The 21,591-nt window shown below is 38.6% G+C and overlaps 1 protein-coding gene across 5 annotated transcripts in view; it reads left to right on the top strand.

Moving 5' to 3' along the window:
• The window catches only part of TRPS1 (transcriptional repressor GATA binding 1), a 211,978-nt gene that overhangs the window by 30,072 nt on the left and 160,315 nt on the right, over positions 1-21,591 (top strand). For 3 of the 5 annotated variants that reach the window (XM_079301603.1, XM_079301606.1, XM_079301602.1), the window contains exons 2-3: positions 9,012-9,170; positions 12,165-13,093. In XM_079301603.1, the coding sequence (XP_079157729.1) occupies positions 9,134-9,170; positions 12,165-13,093 (966 nt within the window). In that variant the 5' untranslated portion in view covers positions 9,012-9,133. The remainder of the gene's footprint in view (positions 1-9,011; positions 9,171-12,164; positions 13,094-21,591) is intronic. The other 2 variants (XM_079301604.1, XM_079301605.1) reach the window with 2 other exon arrangements.

Here is a 21,591-nt window from a genome sequence, read left to right as displayed (position 1 = left end):
TGTCTTCTTCAAAGGAAGGCATCTTTGCTGTATAAATCCGGTTGTACCAGATTTCAGGGGGTATGAAATTTATAACTAATACTAATCCTGAAAAAATGACTACATCTATTGTGATACACTCTCTACAGAATTGTCACAGTTTTTGGGTCCTGTATCAGTTAATCAAGTTATTTTAGAAGTTGGATTCTCTCCTAACTGTTAATGGTATAGAGATCACTTTTGCAGCTTTATGTCTTGCTGTTTATCAGATGAAACTGTTACAGAACTGTTACAGAAGTAATTATTTACTCTTGACTAGTCCCATTTTGGGAAGAATATGCATGTTGATATGTGGATGAAACATTTGTCTCTTGAGTTGTTTGAAAAAGCGGTATTGGATGTTCTGCAGCTATTCCTAGACTGGAAAATTAGAAGCAGCCCTAGCTTGGATTGATTGTCATGGGGAGAGCAAACAGTAACAGATTATTGATGGGCAGCAGCTAGATGAGCAGAATGACATGATCTGTACTCAGCCAACTGGCTCACATTTGGCAGTCCTTTTATTCAGTTGTGGTTATCTCACCCCATCCGTGTTGGACTCTAAGCTTCTCCACCTAATTGGCTGTGTTAATTGGTAGCCCACACCTTCAGATCTCAGGTACATCCCAAATTCCTTTGCACAAGTTGCAACATTACTTCAAAGAAGGTGCTGTTGTAGCCTCTGCAAGTAGTTTTGGGACTTTTTTTAGACTCCAAAATGCCAGTGAACCCAGAAGTTGCTTTCATAGTTGCTTTCTTTGTAAGTGAAAACAGGGCAAAAGCTTTCACTTTTTGTGGGATATATCCCAATGCAACAAATCAGCTCAACATCATTGCTGGATATTTCTTAAAACTAGTGAGGTACCGAATTGGAAATTGAGGTGGCATGAAGGCAGCTTGAGGAGGAACACAGGAGCAGTGTGGTAAGACTTGTTTACGAACAGGGGATTTTTGAGAATGGAAATACAAGTATAATCTGTGGTTGTATACCTCTCTGTAACCTTTAGAGAGATAGTTATATATTTTTTATATATATCTATTTTAAGGAGCATTTAGATGCATTATTGCTGGAAAAGAAATATAGTGCCCAACTTTTTTCAAAATATATATTCAATAGGAATAAAACAACTGTTCACTTCTGTTCGTCTCTGCAGACTAAAAATTTCTACTCTCATTGGTAGTTTTAGTTTCTGTCTATATATTGCTGACACCTATGTTGTACTTGTGTTTCTGAAATTGCATATTTACCTCTCAGGGAAAAAAAAAATAATTTTTTTTGTATGTGTTTTATGATCCTGGCAGATTACTGATGTTTAAATTAAATTCCTGATGTCTGTATGGTCCAGGCTAATGTGAGGGCTTTTGGCACCACCCCTTTGTGCAATAAAGAATCAAAGCCAGTAGCGTAAGAAATCTTCTATCAAAAGCTGAAAGCTAGATTCATAAAATCACTTATGCAGGCATTATGAGATTTTCCCATGGAAAGTTTATGTGGGAGTTTGGGAAAAACTGATTCAAGAACAGCATTATTTGCACTATATATATTCATCCAGGAGTCAGCAGGCTGGCGCTGGCATCCCTTGCCAGTTTTAAAGGGTTGCCAGCAGTCATGAAGCTGCTGCAAAGCCACATCAGCAGAGTATCAAGGAGTCTTCTTATTCTGCACCCTCCTTCCCCCTTTTCCGACCAGAACTGAAATGGGTAAAACAGAAATCATACTCCTCAGTGAATGCATGTACTCAATTCTTACAGCTATCCTAAAAGTGCTTCTGTTCTAAAGCTGTTTCATAACAAATTATTCAAGTGGAAGCGCTGTACGACTAGCTTTCTCATCAGTATTTCACTTCATTTCTCAGCTTCAAAAGAAAATAAGAGGTAAAAGGGGCAAATAATAAACCACTCAGAGTGAATCCATTTACATTCACTTTAGTCTTTCTTTTTTTTTAAATGATTTTAGATCGAGTTTTTAAAGAAAGTGGCTCTGTTTCTCGCTGTGCATGAGGACCATATGATATGTGCTGCAAGAGTCTTTCCTTGTTAATAGGGATGAGTCGGAAGGCAAGGTAATTCACCACTGCTTTGGCTGGAGCTAATATTGGCCTCCAACATGAGTTCTATAATTTCTGACAAATGGCCAAGATTTCTTGAATAGGCACAGCTTTCTGTTTTGTGTAGGGAACACACAATCCACTCTTTTGTTGTGGTTGCCACTGCTGTTGTTTCTCCCCCATTCACAATGGAGAGTGGGGTTATTTGTGCTGAGTGGAAAAACAGTGCCAAAGTTCTGACTTGCTTATGTTTAATGTGATTTTAATTTTAGTGATAGCCATAAATGGTAAAAGAGATTTTGCAATTTGAATGCCCTGTATTCTGATCTCTAAGTCAAGAGGGCATTTTGGTGATGAAAGTTTTATCTGTCACAAGCATGTCAAGATGAGCGATCACTGAATGATTCAACCCAAATGTATAGGAACTGTTTATATAGAGATTGCCAAACAATTTCTATTGCTTTTTTTAAAATCTAAATTATTGAATAAATTACTAAATAAAATAGTCTGTGTTTAGAATGTATGGCTGTGGGATATGTGGAAACTCACAGCATGTGGGGGGAAAAAAGTTAAAACAGGGAAATATAATAGTTTTGTAAACTTTACGTGAATATAGGTACATCATATATAGACTCAAAGTTCAGTTTGCTGATCAAAGCATCCAAATAACTTTGGATTTAATAATGTCGGCAATGAATGCTAATATATGGAAATTGAAAAGCATGGAGCAACAATAGCTAGCCACGCTTACCAGTATTACCCTGCAGCAGGTAGATTTACATTTTTTTGTTTTGTTTTGCAATCACAGTTTGGAAAATGTGTGTTCTTTTTCCCTTCTTCCATACTTCTGAATGTGGGTTCTCTCCTGAGCAAGCTTAGACAAGATTCAAGCTAAACAATAGGGCAACATCAGAACCTTTGAAGGCTCAGTTTGGATAGGAACCCAAAGCCTGAGTCTACTTTGATGTATGTGGGCTCAACTCCGGTTGCCCTTGGTTGCCCTTTCTTACCTATGTAACTTGTGTCTGGAAACCCTTGCCAAATTTTTTTTAAGAAGAAAAAAAAAATTAAGGACATTTTTGCAAACTCATGTTCATCTTGGTTCTGGTCTGGCTGGTCTGCTCTACAGTAATACCCTCTCTGGGAATGATTTAATATTACTGTTTTAGGTCTAGGTTGAAGACTTTTGCCTCCTTCCCAGTTTCTGAAATTTCAACCCCCTTTCAAATGGGAGGATTTTGCCTCTAGTTGGAAACAAAATTATTTGAACTTTTCTGGAATGCTAGCCAAAACCATTCTCTATCTCCCTTGCATCTTTTTCTCTTCTCCCAAGTAATTTATGGTTCCATTTGACTGAGGTTTTGGGCAAGGGAACTCTGATGCCTTTGTCTCATATCACAGACCTCGCCTGGCAGAAAGGGACAGCACATCTCAGACTTGCTTCTCTAGGAGTCAGTGGGACTTTTGCCATTAGCTTCAAGGGAAAAGGATCAGTTCATTGTATTCTTAATGCAAAAGAATAAATGAGTCATTTCTTGTACCCTTACCTGATTGCTCTTTCCTAGGAGCCAGGAGGTCACCTTCTTTCCTCACTCTTCATCTCAAGGTAGCACTGTGCTTGCCTCTGCCAGTACACTCAGATTCAGTTCTGAGTCATTTGCAAACCCTAAACTCCCATTGTCTTCAAAGGACATTTGGATTAGTGGGAACACTGAGTTTACTCAGGCTGAAAAGAAATTGAAACATATGAGATTGCCACACCTACTAGAAGAGTTTAGCAAGACAGTGGTTGTTTGCCCTAAAGGATGAACTGTGGGAATATGATAGATGTGCCCACAGTCCAAGGGGTCTTTGATTCTTGCTAGTACAAGATTGAGGGAAAACTCTACTACACTGGCAAAAAGCAAACTTGAAAAACTTAAAATTATTTCATTTTATTTTATTTTAATTTTTTATTTTCGGATTTAGCTTGTAGAGTAGCTGCAAGAAATCACTGATACCAGGATTGTTGTAATGTTGACATAGATACTGGTCACTTTCATTGGATGTGGGGATATATAAGACTTCTGTAAAAACAAATTGTAAAATGTTGAGAGATAATTCAGGCCTACAGACTCTCTTAATTTTCAGAAACTAAGCCACTGTCTTAAACACTGAGGATTAGGAGCAATTTATTTTTCATGGAAATAGGTGATTCTATCCAAAGGCAGTAGAACCTTCTTTGAAGGATCTGGTATCTCCAAAAGAGAACACCAGACTAAGCAGTCCTCTGGTTTCATCTGATCAGGAGTGTTCTGCATCCTATAAAGTGTAACGACAGATAATAATTAGAATAACCAGAAGATTTGGAGCGGATGGCAAGCAAGGCTCTCATAGGAGGTGTCAGTCAGGCAGAAGTCAATTACTTTATTGCAGTAAGCAAATCAGGCTGGGTTCTCTCCCTGGTGCAATAACAGTAGACTGGGGAGCATGCAAAGCAGCATCAATACATAAAAATTAAACTACTTTTAATATAGAAACCTGAGTTTAGATAAATGCAGAACAGAGAAGCAAAGGCATAATATTCTCTGAAAGTGCGGCCTTTTAATTCTGTTTTGGAGACTAATTTGCATACAAATAAAATGTCAGCTTATCCCATAACTGTCATGATAAATTGGAGCACTTAGATTTTTGCATGAGATGCTCCTTCTGTACCTTATTAAATTATGGGATCTTGGCCTTTTGCCAAGTGCTAGGGTGATGCTTTCTTCACTGAAATACATACAGGAGAGGGATATGGACCTGGACATCTAGAGAATCCAGGTTCAGTCACTAGCCAAGAGCTCTGCCTGCACATCACCTTGAACACTTTGAATTTTTCATTTTTCTGTAGATAATTTTATTTATGCATAAAATGACAGTGATGTTAGTTTTCCCGTTTCACAAGCTTTGTTGAGTTTTAATTAGTTGTCACTTGTACAGAGTGCTTTTAGGTGCTTGATTGGGAGCGAGGGCAAAGGGAATCTTGCCTTGTTGGGCTCTCCCATCCAGAATGGATGGCAGAGGAGGGCAGGTAGGAACAAGCTCTCTGCAGCAGGCCAGTAAGAAAAGCAGAGCATCAACCTGCTGTACTCAGGAACTTGTAAATAAAATCAGTTTTAGACTTCTTCATTTTGATTGCAGAGTAGCATAAAATTCTCTTTCATGCCACCTCTTTAGACACATCACCTTTTGACTTCAGTTTCTCCTGAAAGTGTCTGTGTGATTACCCCAAGAGTGAGCTTAAAATGAAATAAGTGCCTGGAAGTGGGCTTAAACAATCTATTTTGAAATGCCACTCCTAAAATCTCTTGAAATGACCAAGTGTCTGCTTTATACCCATAGAAAAGGTTAGATTTATTCCAGTGGCTAGGTGACTACTGATCTGTGCTGTGCTCTGAAGCATAAGGTAATAGAAAAGATCATTGTGAATTAATTCAATGTGAATTAGTAAGAGATTTATCTGATAAGAGTTGTTTGAAGGTGCTGGCACTTTGTAGCTGAACAGGATTTAAGATGTCCAAAAGTGCACCTTTAGAGATTTGAGAACAATCGATGTTGAGAAAGTAAATGTAAATGGGAAGGAGCAAGCTTGGACAGACCGCAGCTCTTTTCACTTGTCTCTTTGTTGCAGGCTTTGTGGGGAAAAAAATTGCAAACAGCCCTTGGCAAATTTGTGATCAGGGGCTAAAGTGAAGAGCCTGAAAATGTAAAAGGGTAGGAGAGGAGGAGAAAAAAACAAGTGTTTTGCTATAATGCTGTTCTACTAATAGGACATTTAAGGCATGATTCTTTCCTTGCATTTTTTAGATGAAGCTATCATAATTTCAGTGCAGCATGTGAAGTGTAAGATATCAAACAGACGCATTTTGTCCAATTACAATGTCTGATCCTTCCTAAGTTTACTGATAACATGGAATCACGTTCTATCTTAGCAATTTCAGGCAGAAAAGAGTAGATATGCATTTTGAGGGTCTTGCAGAAGAACATGTATAGATTAAAAACTCCTTTGGAATAAACTTGTCAGTTGCTTAGAGCTGTGACATCTTCTGAAGACACTTGTGCCAAAGCAGAAAGGAGGTGGTCTTGTTGAAGAGGCAATTGCTTGTCATTAAGCTTTTTCTGCCCTCCCTCGGTTTAGGGCTTGACTCTTGGGTTCCTTACAAAAGGGGTTGTTCTTTCCTTTCTCAACAGAGAAAAGTTAGGAAGGGCAATGTGTTGGTTGTTTGCTGGCAGGCTTGCTCTGAGAACCACGAGCAGAAGTGGGAGAGAGGCATCGTGTGACTGCCTCCTGCTCTGTGTCCCGGCCGGAGACGGCGGGCATGTGAAGCTGTGCATGTCTCCTTTGTCATTCCATTGTGCAAGTGTCCACAAGGGAAGGTAGAAGGGCAGCAGCTCTGGCCAGTTCTCTACCACTGTGTCTGAGTCTGAGGTAGTTTGCATCTAAAATTATCTAATTTTCAGCGAGGGCAGCAATTTCACCTGGAGTTTCCAGTGTCATTTACAGATATTTTTTTTTCTTCTTCTTTTTTAACGCCTAAATTAGAAAACATGGCAGGTCTTTGAATTGTGGGCTGTACTAATGAGGTTGTTAACTTTCTGGTTGTGCTGGGCACAGGTCCGGGCCAGCCCGGCGGGGCTGGGTGCCGGTGGCTCCCGGGGCCGGAGCCGCCGAGGCGCGTTCCCAGCGCAGGAGGAGCAGGAGCGCAGCCCGTGTCCCGCGCAGCTGCTCGGCTGCTGGCGGGGAGCAGGGACCAGCGCTTTATGTGCTCCAGAGAAGCCGGCACTTTGAACACTCAGGGGTTTTTATATGAAGAACAGCAGACAGTCTTTGTAGTCTATTTATGTGTAATAAACTGGGTTTTGTTTTGTGTCTTGTGTTTTGTTTTTTTTCCCGTTTTTCTTCTTTTTTTTTTTTTTTTTTTTTTTTTTATCTTTTTTTTTTAAAGAAAAAGAAGTCTAAAAAGGAAAGAAATGAAAACCACAGTATTATTTTCCCATGCAGCTATAGCAAGTATCCTGCGATCTCACATGATCGACTGTCCTGCTGGAGTGGAGTGTGGGAAGGTGTCAAAATATGTCTCTCAATCTCTCAAATTTTTTTTTTTTTTCTCAAAAGGGAAAACCATATGAATGCCAAAAGCCCTGTTCTCTTCTCTAGCCCTGCAGTAACAAACTACATGAGTATATGCTATTAAGATGATAAAGATTAAATTTCTAGTTACTAACGTTCTATCACAACAGCAAAGGGGGAAAAGATCTTGAAAAAATTATGAAAATTAGTCTGATGGTCGCCTTTTAATAATAAGATCACTCCCAACCCCAACAGACAGTGTAGGCTGGAATTCCACAGGGCTTTTTTGTGGTCCTAATGATTTTAATAATACTTTGTGCTATGTAGCACCTTTCATTAGAGGATCACAAAGTGCTTTACAGTCACTAATTAATTAAGCCTCACAACACTCCTGTGAGATAGGTAAGTATTACACATATATTAAGCTGAGACACTGAGAGTTAATGATTTTTTGCTGCATTATTCTGGGAAAATGATTGATGTTCAAGCGCCGTATGTGCATTATATGTCTTTGTGTGGGTGTGTAATATATATGAGTGTAAAAGTATTAATTTTACTATCCCTTAACAAAGATGTCCTACTTGAGCCTGTTGAATATAAATGCGTATTTTCATTTAACTTTTTGTTGCTGCAGCGTATTAACTGATAATATCACAGTCTTCATATACCCTTGACTCAGTTTGCTCTTCGTCTGCTTGTGCTTCTACTTGTACAAAGATTAGTCAGTGGCATCTCATAAAATTCAAACATATTTCTAGATGGATTATTCTGTTAAAAAGAGCATATGACTAAGATCTGACCTAAACCTGCAGCACAAGCACCAGGCAACAGCCATTCTGTTGCAATAGGCTTTGATGACAAGCCATCACATTCAGTAAAAGTAATGAGCAGCAACAGTGACCCGCTGGGGAGGTGGTGATCAGCAGGTAATTAGCCATTATCTTCACCACTCTTAAGAAACTATTGATTACCAGATTTTTTTTTTTTTTTTTTCCAAAGAACTACAGTAGTCACTATGGTAATTCATTATCCTGAATTGCAAACTGATTTTAGCAGAAGTTTTTGTTTCCAGAGATAAACTGATGTGGCAGCTGAACAGAAAATTGTATCTTGCACATATATTAACCACATAGAGTAGCCTTGGCTGTTTTTGAGGGAAAGTATGTATAGCTGCAACCTGGGCCTTATCCAAAATTCCCTCAACTTGAGAAGTCCTTTCATTCATATCAGTCTTAGTAATTATTTTATTTTTGGTAGATCACTATTTTCAGTGATGAAAAGGTGGTTCAGTCTCAAAGCCTGTTCTTCACTTGGCTTCTTTACTAGCACCCAACAAATGTGCTTATTATTGTGATGGCATTGCAGAGATGTGGGAAGTTGCCTGCTAACAACGAAAGTAACACCACTAATTTTGTTTGAAGTGGAACAGAAGGCAGCCAGCAGAGGTTAACTTACAAGTGCTGATGGAGTTATTTAGATGCCATTAACTATCCCATTAGGCCAGTCTCATGATGATGCGTGTGAATTTTTAAGACACTTTCTTTTTACAGCTCATTTTCAACAGTTACTTTAAACTTGTTTTAGACTTTGAGTTTGGTAAACATTATCTCTGAGGTTTTTTTTTGTGTTTTTGTGTGAGTGTGTGTGTTTGTCGGAGCACGTGTGTCTGAGGAGAAGAGAGCTATGGGATTTCTCAGGTTTGAGGGAAATAGAAAACAGCAGACTCTGTTTGTATAGTGCCCAGTAATAGATGCATGGGAATGTGCAATAGGTATAATAATGTTTTTAAGTAAACACCATTTTTGAATGCATAATTTAGGAAGGAAAACCTTTTTTTTTGTTTTGTTTTGCAGATATACAGAACAGCTCTCAAAATGTCTTCTGTGTCTTCCGTGCATCTTCTAAGACAATTGCATTAGCCCGCCTGCTAGTTGACTAATAGAATTAATAATTGTAAAAAGCACTCTAAAGCCACATGCCTTATGAAGTCAATGCTGGGTATGATTTTACAAGTATGTGATCTATTTTTTCAAGTGAAATTGTTAACCAAAAACGTTCTTGGCACACAATAAAACATTGTGCAATCTGTTATTTGTCTTAGAGATAATAATTTCAGAGTGGCTATATTCTTTCTGTATCTAACTTATGACTTGCTAGGGGATGGTTTCTTCAGTTTAGGAGTATTGCAAATGTAGTTTTATTTACATAATATGTCTCTGAAAAATGATAGTGGTGGAATTTCAGCAACAAAAAAATCCCTGTGTCTTTTCTTACCATCCCCTTGAGTGGATATCAAACAAATAAATGACAGATGATTTTTCAAAAGCTAAAAGAAAAAAGAAGGGAAAATACTTTTAAATTCAACTTAAGGAAGTCAATGTTATCTTCTTCCTTCTTTCCTTTCTTTCTCCAAGCGTAGAATACTGCATGAAAAAGCTCCATTAGGCAGATACGGTTTTCTTTTTTCCCCTCCATTAACAACCCAGACTCACAAATTTTTGGGAAAATTAGAACTAAAGTAGCTAGATCTGCTGTCCAGTTAGCCTGTATACAGTCCAGATTTCTCTTTTCTTTAAATGGACTTTTTTTCTGCCCTTTTTTCTGACTCTCTTCTGTCAGTTGTCACGAAGATAGGAAATCTCTAAGCCTTCCTTATCTGCCAAAAATATCTGTAACAGAAACATTTTAGAACATTGCATTTAGTCTTGTTTAATTTTGACTGAGGTAACAGTCATGATGTTTACTTTCTCAATTTCTGATTTTTCTTCACTGCACAGTCAGGACTTCTTTCTCTGTCATCTGCCACAAATTGCATTTAAACGGAAGGGATTTATTTTAAAAATTATTTGGGACATGTAACCAGGAGAAAAATACATACTTAGCTGAACACCTAGCAGAGATGCTCACAGATATTTTTAGTGTGTGTTAACCAATTCATGGATTCTCACACAGCAATGCTAAAAGGCTGACGATTATCTTCATACCTTGAATTGCATATGTGTGCATGTTGTTTTAGTAGGCTGAATCTATGTTGTGATAGTTCTCTTACCACAGCAGAAAATATTTCTCTGAGTTCTGAGCGATGTCATGGTTCAGAAGTTACTGGGGAAGAACAAACTCCAGTTTAGTTCATACATCCCCTGGTAGGTGTAGTTGATATCAAAGAGAAGACATTTGGTTCCCAAGCATATGTGTCTTCTACAGTAAGGAATTGCAGTAGGCATTTAAGAAATTATTAAGACCACACGGAGTGTCAAAATTTCTGTAACACGAGCTGGCATTCTGTGTGAAGCCGCCTTGCTGTATCCCATGCTGCCTGTGGATCTGCTCAACCACAAAGACAACAGACACAGCCCAAGACACAAGCTGAACATTTCCCCTAAGAAGTTGTCTGTTTTTATCAGCAGAGCACATAGTGCCCTTTCATGTGGAGCAGATGGAAATAAGAGTATATACAGATGCCTTTTCTTTTATTTTTAACCTCAGTCCCCAGCTTTGCTTCTCAAAGTACTGTTTTGGGAAGGTCATCCATGGCTTTCAGAGGTCTGGATGCAGTGCCATTTGGAGCACACCAGTGCTCTCCCAGAGTCACCAGGTGGTCCTGGTCACTGCCTTGGCAGAGCAGTGTGCATCTCCAGTGCCTCTGCAGGGCCCGGCCAGGGCTGGCCTGAGAATGGCGGCTCAGACTCGAGTCTGTAGCTTGCATCTCATGTGTGGTACTGCAGGCTGCTGCCACCAGACCACACACAATTTGGCAAAGAGAAACATCCATCCTTGTATACAGCATTGGCAAAGATTAAGAGCATAGCAATGTTGGGGCACATCTGTCTTCTGCCCATAGCTAGCATGTGAACACAAATGGATCAAACCATCTGGTGCTGAATATCAAATCCAGAACCACACAGTTGAGAAAGCAGAGGAAATTTCATATATATATTTTCTCTTAAATAGGGTGGGGAAGGTGAACTGGATGAGGAATTTGACTGAGTACCTGCATAGTGTGATTACTTGTCCTCCCATAATCTCCCCCATTAGAAAGCAACTAACCATTGGTGGCAGACTCCCTCTTTCTCTCTGGTCCTTATTGCTGTCCTGTCTCAGCTTTCTTAAATGGATTCTGGAAGTGTGTTTGCAGATTTAGCAGCAGTGGCTATGTCTGCAAGGAGGACTGAGTAGAGGAAAGTTTGACTGATTAGATCCATGTGGATTCCAGGTGTTTTCAGGGCAGATCCTGGCTCAGCCACACAGTGATGTCAAATGTCTGGATCCAGGCCTGTAAAGTTTTATTGACAATGGGTTTCCTAATAAAGTTAGTTTTTCTTTGTTTGGCAAATAGAACTAATTACATGAATAATGGACTGTGGGGCCAGACTTTAGAATATCCGTATAATCCTGTTTGAAGTTTATGGGCAGTAGGAGGGGGAACTTTTGCTATAGAGAAACTGATACCTGCTTAGGAAAATACTTTCTCTGAAACCTCAAGTACTTACTCTACTAAATCTGTTTTCTTTCTAATAACTAAGTTCTTCTTAAGATTATGTCTTTCAGGTGTATTTTTGCAAAGCTACATTATATGTAGTTGTACTGTGTTTGAACATTAGACTTCAGAAGTTTATTTTTCCCCTTAGTTTTCTAAAATTATTTTAAAAGTAGCATTCATTTAAAATTCTTCCTGCCACACCATTATCATCCCAAAAGATAAAAGAAACCTGCAATTCACTGACTCTCATGGAAGTGTTTTTATAGTTTTTTTATAGTTCTCTTTTTACTTAAGTTTAGTCTCAGTGTGCTAATTTTTAAAAGTTTTCTGCACAGTTTATAAACCTGTTCAACAAAAATTTTCTGAGAAGCTAAAGCACTCTATGTATTCATATAGTTCAGAATGCTTTTAAAAGTGTCAGGTTTGTAATCTGTTACATATCTTGTATATCTTGAATAATTCTATAGGTTTTTTTTTTTCTTTTTTTTTTTTTTTTTTCCCTTTCTTATTTCTTTTTCTGTGGTAGATATGGTCCGGAAAAAGAATCCCCCTCTAAGAAACGTTGCTAGTGAAGGTGAGGTACAGACCCTTGAGTCTACAGGTACTGAAAGTGAAGAGTCTGGAAGGAAAAAAGAATTTTCTGCAGAGCAGATGCAAGAAAACACTGACCAGGGTGATGCGGCAGAGTTAAGTAACAAGGAGGAACTTTGCATGCATGTCCAAGAGCCATCTTCCAGTGTTAAAAAGGACTTGAAAAGCTCAGTGCTGAGTGAAAAGACTGGCTTCAATTATGAAAGCCACAATAAGGGAGGAAATGTTCCATCCTTCCCTCATGATGAGGTGACAGACAGAAATATGCTGGCTTTCTCATCTCCAGCTGTTGGGGGAATCTGTGAGCCCTTGAAGTCTCCTCAAAAATCAGATGCAGATGACACCCAAGATGTGGTCTGTACCCCGTCAGGAGATGCAGCGGAGACAAATGAGGAGCATCAGATGTCGCCAAAAGCTTCAGATGAAACAGTGCAAGTGCAAAGTGGTCAAACTGATGGCCAAGGCTCAAGCCCGGTCCCCATGGCCTCAAAAAACCCACAAGTGCCTTCAGATGGGGGTTTAAGGCTGAACAAATCAAAAGCAGATTTGTTGGTAAATGATAATCCAGATACAGCGCCTCTGTCTCCAGAGCTTCAGGACTTCAAATGCAACATCTGTGGGTACGGTTACTACGGGAACGACCCCACAGATCTCATCAAACACTTCCGCAAGTACCACCTCGGACTGCACAACCGCACCAGGCAGGATGCCGAGCTCGACACTAAAATTCTGGCTCTCCACAACATGGTGCAATTCAGCCACTCCAAAGACTTCCAGAAAGTCAACCGCACTGTGCTTTCAGGGGTACTGCAGGACATCAACTCCCAGAGGCCTGTCTTACTAAATGGGACTTACGATGTGCAGGTTTGTATGCTCCCAGTCCCCGCTCCTGCCCGCTGCCTGCTCAGCTGCCAAGCCAGACCTTGCAAAGCCTTTCCTGCCTGCGTGATTACTGTGCCTCACACAACCTGCTAGAGCCTCTAGAGCCATTTTGGTCTGTTTTAGCCAGGCTTTCTGCAGGTCTGCTGAGCATCTTGTACAGTAGAGGAGGGCTTGGCTTTTTGACCAGTGACATTTCTGTGCAGGGTTTAGTCGTTATGGTAATCAATAGCAAGAGATCTTATTCAGCAAACAGGCAAATGGCTGAATTGGTAATCATATCTGAAGGATTTACTGTCACGGAAAGAAAAGAGCAAATAATAATGAAAAATAACAACCAGATAGACAAAAGACAGCAGCTGGAAATTAAAAATGTAATCCTAAATTATCATCTGCTGGGAGTCAAGATTTGGCTTATTGATTCTTTATTAAGATAAAATAAATGGCAAGTCTTGGCAGCTCTGAAGTTTTCTAGTGCCAGAAAAATAGGATACACAATGGGTATTTAAAACATTTCAAAAGTAGCAGTAATCCATGCTGTCCTCCACGTTAGTAAGCCTGTAAGAAAAGGATTGTTGCCTCAGTCATTCTCATCTAGTTGAAGTAGGAAAAAAAACCTGTAGATACTGCTGGGAAAAAAAATGTTATTTTATCATGAAAGTGTGAACTCAAAAGTTTTTCATGGACTCTCTATTAGTTCCTTATCAGCTAATATTTAATTAGTTTTTAAAAATAGATGGTGCTTTAAAAAAAAAAGTTTAGATTAAGCTGAGAGATATAGTAGGATATTTCAGTATTCATAGGATACAAAAATTCAGATTTTAAGGAAAATTAAACCAAAGTTATGAAGCTTGCATACAATACATGCTTAAATGTTCATTCATTATCATGTGACTGCACACATAGAAAAATTGTATTAATCACCTGACAAAACTCCCAGGTTATGTTAAAATAAAAAGGTAGAAAGGTGAAAATATTTAATTAGGCTTGTAGAAACCGTAGCGATAGGATAGAAATTTTGCAAGTCAGGTTGAGATGGTTAGCATCTAACTTGAAGGAAGAAACCAAAACCAGAAAACAAGTCTAGAACTTGAAGCTTTTCAAATGATTTAATATTTTCCTCTTTTTAAAGAAACACTACAATTTCTGTGTGGAACAGCAGATCAAACTAAGGCCGTTACTATGCATAAAAGCTGCAATCTTTGAACTGCTGTCTTACTAAAAGATCCTGTCTCCTGTCAGACACTCTCTCTTGTCAAACTCTGATTAGAAAGCAAATACGTGATGTAGTTAAGAGGTTAGAAGTGAATAATGTCAGATTGTGAAATAATGATTTATAATTAGCACATAGTATGATGTTAATACCTGGATTTCCTGCTATAGTTTCAGTTTGCTGACTCCAGGGACAGCATCTTAGAGCAACTGATCCGTGCTGTCAGGAAGACATTCAAACTGGAACAGCTCAGACATACAGTATAGAGGAATTTGAGTTTCTAAACACACTTTCATTTCCTCCAAACAATTGTTTCGTTAGGTCCTTAGTTATTTATAGGAAAGTTTATGCTTGATTAGAATGAGCTGGATGCTTTTCCTTTGCAGTGCTCTCAGAAATAAAACAGATGTGTGAGCTATCTCGGTTTGAACTGATAGAATGAGAAATAAAACAGCTGAACCTAGACTATACTTGTCTACTAAACTCTGGCAGTAAGATAGTGCAGGGGAGACAAAAAGCGGTAGGAAACAGCCCATAGATAATCTCCTTAAGATCAGTTTTTCTCAGACAAAAAACATTTTCCAAAATAGAACAGACAGCCTATACAATGTTGGCTATTTATTTGAAAGAAAAAAAAAGAAACCCTGGATCTAGAAACTTGATTTTTAAGGGTGCTAGTTTTCCCTGATCAGTTTGGGAATAGAAGATTAACTAAGCTTTTGTGGCAAATGCCATACTTCATCAGTTGCACATGCACCAGATGTTGATCCAGAACATGTCAGAAGATAAGTAACTGATTAATACTTTATACTTTCTCCTCCTCCACTCTTGATTCATAGCAGCTTTGTGAGATTCATAAACAAAGTAAAAGAACATTTGAAAATCCCCTTTGTACCCGCACATGTTTATATTGCTCCTCTACCCGTTTTGGAGGTTTTTTCTCATGTGTCTGAATGGCTGGCATTTCCCACCACAACAAGGGATCCTACTGATTGGTGCTCCAGTTAAAACTGGTTCAGTCAAACTGTATAACATGAGAGGGAATTGAACCTGAGTAATTGGTTCATTTTAACACTACTATTTTGTATAGGTGCTGGGTTAAGTGAAAATAATCCCTTTGTAATTAACTTGAAATAGTAATGAACTGGGCTTAGGATCTGATTTATTGATCCCCTTGCACTTAGCAAACTGTTCTGTTGTAGTTGGGCTGGAAGTTATTGATAGATTTATGGTCTCAGGCCACAGAACTGGGCACAGAAACCAGAGGATGAAGAGGACTGACTTTGATCTGGCTCACAGTAGTCAGTTGGAGATGATGGTATACAAAGATTTGTAGTAGTGAGGGATGCCATGGAGCCCTATACTTTTCATTCATAAAAAAAGGCAAACAGAAAGCAGTGGGAAAATGTCTGAGTGCAGGAAAATACAGTATCTCCTATCCTATCTGTATTGATCTAGGGATGTGTGGTCCATTTACTGAGGACTTGGAAAAAGAAATCAAATGCATTTTTGGACTTGTATCACAGAAGGGAAGTTAAACCTCATCCACAGCCAAAAAACACCCTCCCAATCCTAAATGCAGCTTTTAGGGGTGTAATCAGCAAAACTGGGGATATACATTTGGCTTCACGTGCAGGCATTCAGATATTGGGAGTGTGTTTTGTAATACCTAAAGAGGATTTGTCTGGGAACTGTGTAAATAATCCAATCACTCTGGCATTCCTGTTTTGCAGATTTTTACTTGATATGAATACTTAATTCAAAAAGATTCCTTTGTCTTTTTTGAAAATGTTATTTTCTGTTGAAAATTCCCTGTACTCTGTTCCCATCTTCTCTTCAAAGGATTTTGGTTCATTGAGTTATAATAAATTCCATAGGATTGGGTAAAATCACTGAGCTGTTTCTGGGAGATTAACTTTCTTGCCAGTATAGAATTCAGAAAGCATTCACTATCACATCTTTGAATTCCCAGGGAATGTGTTAATCAGCTTTATAGGTCTTACCAAAATAATATTTGATGTGAGTTCATTGGATCTTCTGCTGATGTGCCCCCCATTACTTTTTCTCCACATTTAGTTAATTGATCAATCTCTATAGGCAACTTAGACTTGCTGGATATTTGAGCTTGTGTAAGGCTTTGTGGACGTGCCTAAAGCACTGGCCTTTATACTGGATTTAAAACCTTCACTTAAAGTAAAATTCATGTGACTAAGTTAACAGCTATGATGCTGAAAGCTATTGCCTTTGCTCCTGTATGATTAAGTCTCCTTCTCTGTTTGATCTAATGACTCTTTAATGTGTATGTTAAAGTCTGGAGATAGTTGCTGGCAAGTAGAGAGCAGGCAGTCTCTTTCCTAACCCCCAATTTTTTTATGACTAAGTGGGAGAGCTTCAAGAGGAAGGTTGGAGAGTGCTGTCTTCCACACAGCAGCCTGTAGCTAAGGCGTAGGACATGCCCAGCAAAGGTGAAGAAGCAGGCTTGGATCCCCCCTGACAGAGCAAGGAAAGGAACCTACTTTTCCTGTTTCCTGAGCAAGTGTTCAAGCCATTAGGCTATTGTGTAAAAGGGAGCGTGACCCCATTTCCTGGTGTTTTAAAAGAGAACAGTGTCCCTCAAAGAAAAGACAGAAATGTCTGCGTTCAGGTAAGGGTTTCAGATGGCATGTCCCAAGGGAGAAAGGTATTTATGCAGCCATGAATAAAGACATATTGCAGTCTCAGCAGTTCTTATGGTTGCTTCATATTGTGTATGCTACCTTTGAGGTGTTTCCTGCTCAGCATGGCCCTGGTTCTGGAGCTAATTCTATTCAGATATTAAAAAGATTCAGACTGTACAATTTTGTTTTCAAATTTAGTCCTCTGATTTTAATAGTTTCGTGGTTTTAGATCTAGACAGACATGTAAGAAGACAAATTTCTGAAAATGCATGGACTGCTAAACACCATCATTAAATTAGTTGATTGTATTTCAATGCACCTGGGGCTGTGGGGGAGGAAGAGGAAGAAATTACTGCACTATCTACTACCCCCCAGAATAATGAGAGGTTATTGGCAGTTGTTTTCTTCAGTGGTTATAGACATCCAGTATTGTAGGAGTTGTCCTACACCACTCAGCCTAATGCTTTGTCATATGTGAATCACAGAATGATTTGAGTTGGAAGGGGCCTTAGAGCTCATCTAGTTCCAACCCTCCTGCCATGGGCTGGAACAGCTTCCAGTAGATCAGGTTGCTCAGAGCGCTATCCAGTCTGGCCTTGAACACAATCAGGGATTGGGCATCTCTGGGGGAACATCCACAATTTCTCTGGGCAACCTGTTCCAGTGCCTCACTGTGCTCCTAGTGAAGAATTTCTTCCTAATATCTTATTTAAACCGATCCACTTCCAGTTTGGAGCTGTCACCCCTTCTTCTGTCAGTACATGCCTGTATAAAAAGTTCCACTGCAGCATTCTTGTGCCTGTTTAGGTACTGGAAGGCTGCTATAAGGTCTCCCTAGGGCCTTCTCTTCTCCAGGCTGAACAGCCTGTCTTCATAGGAAGGGTGCTTCAGCCTCCTGATCATCTTTGTGGCCCCCCTGAACTCACTCCAATAGGTCCATGGCTGCCTTATGCTGGGAACCCCAGAGTTGGATACCCATGCCCAGATGGACCAGCTGGGGTCTCATAAGAGCAGAATAGAGGAGGAGAGCCACCTCTCTTCACCTACTGGTTACATATTATATATACATATAAGTGTATATATATATAAAATATGTATATATAAATATATATATATAATACATACATATAATACATAAAATGAATAAGTACATGTAATGGCGTATAATGTAATTATACATATACACATATACATATAAGTACACATAGGTAATACTTTAAAAAAAGTAGGGCTTTTTAAGGGTACAGTTGTAATCAGCAGCATTTCTCATGATAAAGGTTTTCTTTATGTTTTGGTGATTTTGGCAAAGGGACTCTTACAGATGAAGTGAGAATTACAGATTGGAGGCTTAATCAAGTACAGCATTTTCTTTTGTATTATTAGCAGATCAAACCTTCTAAAAGTTCTTTGTAATCCAGTGAGCTTCCTAGAAGGTAACACAAGTACATAACTGGTTGACATGAGCAAACAGAAATATGTATGTGATTGAATTTAATTTTCCTTGCTTGCTTAGACAAATGAGTCCAAATTTAATATTGTTTGTCTCACTGACTTTGGCTCAATTGTCCATAATACATGAATTAGATCTAAATAAACTGAACAACTGTTGTATGTGATGTATCCTGATCTTGTGGACTAGATTGGGCCATGCTAGGTTTTGCAGCATATGTTTGAACAGAGTTTGCATGAAGGTGGATGGTGCACAAGGTCCATTTCATGTCAGCCATGTTGCAGACTCTCTAGGGACTTTCCTGATAAACTGAAAACTATCAAGCTCTCCTGAGTGGGCATACCTGTTTATTTTAAATCCTATTTCTGGGCCATGTTCAGGCTTGGGGGCTGCCATGCACACTTGAGAGAGTCATTCCTCAGAAGCACAGGATCCAGTCATCTCTTTTAAACAACTGACAAAAAAATGGGGGCAGGTAGAGAAATTGGTGGTAAATTACACATATAAGGAAGTCCATATGCATTTGCTTGTGAGCATTGTTGCCGAGCATGTATACATATATTTGCTTCTTAGGCGTACATAACTGCATACATGCATATTTATAAATATTATGTGGGAAAGCACATGAAAGAGGTATTTAACTTCTATATTGACAATAACTGATAAGCAATTATTTGTATGATTATATGCAGTAGAAGTTCTTTATATCACTTCTATGGAGATATTTGCAAGTTTACTCTTCAGAATGATAGACAGTGATTTACAGCATGTCAGCTGCTACACAGTAAGTGCCTGGGAACACTGCCTTGCTCTGTGGCAGAAATAAGCTATTTTAGCCACCTTGCAGTGAGAAGTAGTCAATGCTAATATTAGAATATTCAGATGGACAGTTTGTGGAACAACTGATGTGATGTATACTCACAGCCTTCAAAGCAAAGTTGTTTATGTGTTGATATTCCTTACCTTATTGCAGGGATATTTGGTAGTGTTTGAAGAGCTGCTGGTTAAAGCAGCTGGTGAAACTAGTAATATTAGTGCTTATATTTAAAGTTATAAATTGCTAAGATAGCCTACAGAAAGAATGAGACCTCAAAAATACAATTCCTGGGGAAAAAGGAAAGCAGCTAGGTTTTTTTCTGGTGTAAATCAGTGCGGGTTTGCCTCTAAGCCTGTAAGGCTGTGTGAGTTTACAGTAGCCAAGGAACTGTCTGGTAATTTTATCTACAGAGAATAGAAGGAATGGTGCTTCTTTAGATACTAGTCTAGTAGCACTAGTTAGCAAATGAAAGTCTTGATTTTCTTTTTCTTTCTTTTGTTGGTTTTGCACATCTGGTCTCCTGACCTTAATTTAAGTTCTGTTATTGTTCTGTCACAGTCTTTGTTTTAAAAATACTTGTAAAATTCTAATGACACAAAAACTGTGTTGAGTTCAACGGCAACAGAATAAATCTCAAGAAGAATGCACTTACTTTGAATGAATGTGATCCAATACTTTGCTTTCTTGTTTTGGTAAGTACGAACAGCCCAGAAAGCCAGGAGTTTGCTCAGAGTTTTTGCCTCACTTGTGCAACAAAGATTTATATACCAATAAATTAATCACAGTAAATAGTTTTAAGAATATACTCCGAAGATTCTCCTAGTATAAAATGCAGAAAGATGGTGAGTGAGAGAGAGTGAATTCTCCATAGGGGAGGTTAGAGAACTGGGTGGTGTTACACAAACTTGCATGAAAGCCAGGAATCTGTTCTGGCCTGCATGACATGAAGAACTTCATAAATGTGGGATGGTTAAAATGTTCTGGATGCTATATTGCACAAAGCAAATGAATAAACAAGAGCATTAGAAAATATTTTAGGATTAGAAGATTAAGAGTAATTGCAAAGGCAGACTGGATGGCTCAGAAGATTGGTAAGGGATCTGGAGCCTTTCACCTCCTGATTAGCCAAAGATGTAACCCAGGTAAGAAAAAAAAAAAAATTCATTAACGTTTGATGTTCCAATGCAGATGGATTCTAATCAGTAGTTGCAGAAGAAGCCAGGGGTCAAAGACAGCTTTACCCTGAGCATGTAATCGTTGTGGTTGAATCTCTTATGTGGATAGAGTTTCTCCTTGTAGAATTTTCTGCATGAAATGCATGATTACAGGAGCTGGCAGATTTTCTCTTCCTTGGTGATTTTTTTTCAGTTTCTGTAAGAAGTATTTGTAAAATGCTTTGGTGTGATGGAATTTAGGATTGAGTTCTGAAAAGGAGGAGGGAGAATAAGGTAGCATTTGGATTAAGGGCAAAACAAAAATCAAAGACACATTTTTAAAAAGAAAAGAAAGGAGAAAATGCGTCTCTTTTCCAAAGTCCATCTATTCCATGAAATCACTGTCTTGACTAATTAATGTAGACATATCTGTTGGAAACATATAGTGCAATTACACAGCTCTGTTGAAGTACTTGCCAACATACTTTAGAAAGTACATCTTGAAACACTGTCAATTATCGTGCTATCTTTTCTCCTTTTTCTGGCTATTTTTGGAAATGTATGTGGTGCATGAGGAGATAGCTTAGTTAACATTAGTTAGCTATAGTATTAACACATGAGCTTCAGATTTTGACAGTTTTCCCCATTAATGAATAAACTTAATGATTAAGAGTTTTGAGTTTATGGTAACCTTACTGTGAAATAAATTTCAGCTTAGTCCCAGAGTGAGACGTAGCTTTGAAGAGCAATTTTTAAAGAGCATCAGTGCAATCACATCCAGCACAAGGAGAATGGAGAATCCATTCTAATATGTTTTTTTTTTTCATACAGCATAATAATTAATAACAACTCTATTGCCATAGTTGAGATGCTACAGAAATAAGTGATAATCCCAAGGTTTCATAAGCAAATGACAGTGAAGGAAAGAATAAAATGTTTTGACAGTCTGAACTTATATGTTAGGTTCTCTTTAAAAAGAGAATTGTGAAGATTAATTTTCTCCTTTGTGTGCTGAGAGAACTGATGATCTATAGTTGCTCCTACATTTCCTCTGCAAGCTGTACCTGTATTCTTGGCTGCCACTAGCTGTGTCAGCTGGCACTTCAGACTCCAGTGCTAGAACAGAATTACAGAATTTCAGCATTGCTTTTTTTTAGGTTCTTTTTTATGTTGGGAAGAAGTGTCTACTTAA

Source organism: Erithacus rubecula, assembly GCF_903797595.1.
Source record: "Erithacus rubecula genome assembly, chromosome: 3".
NCBI lineage: Eukaryota > Metazoa > Chordata > Aves > Passeriformes > Muscicapidae > Erithacus > Erithacus rubecula.
This window is presented reverse-complemented; position numbering and strand designations above follow the sequence as displayed.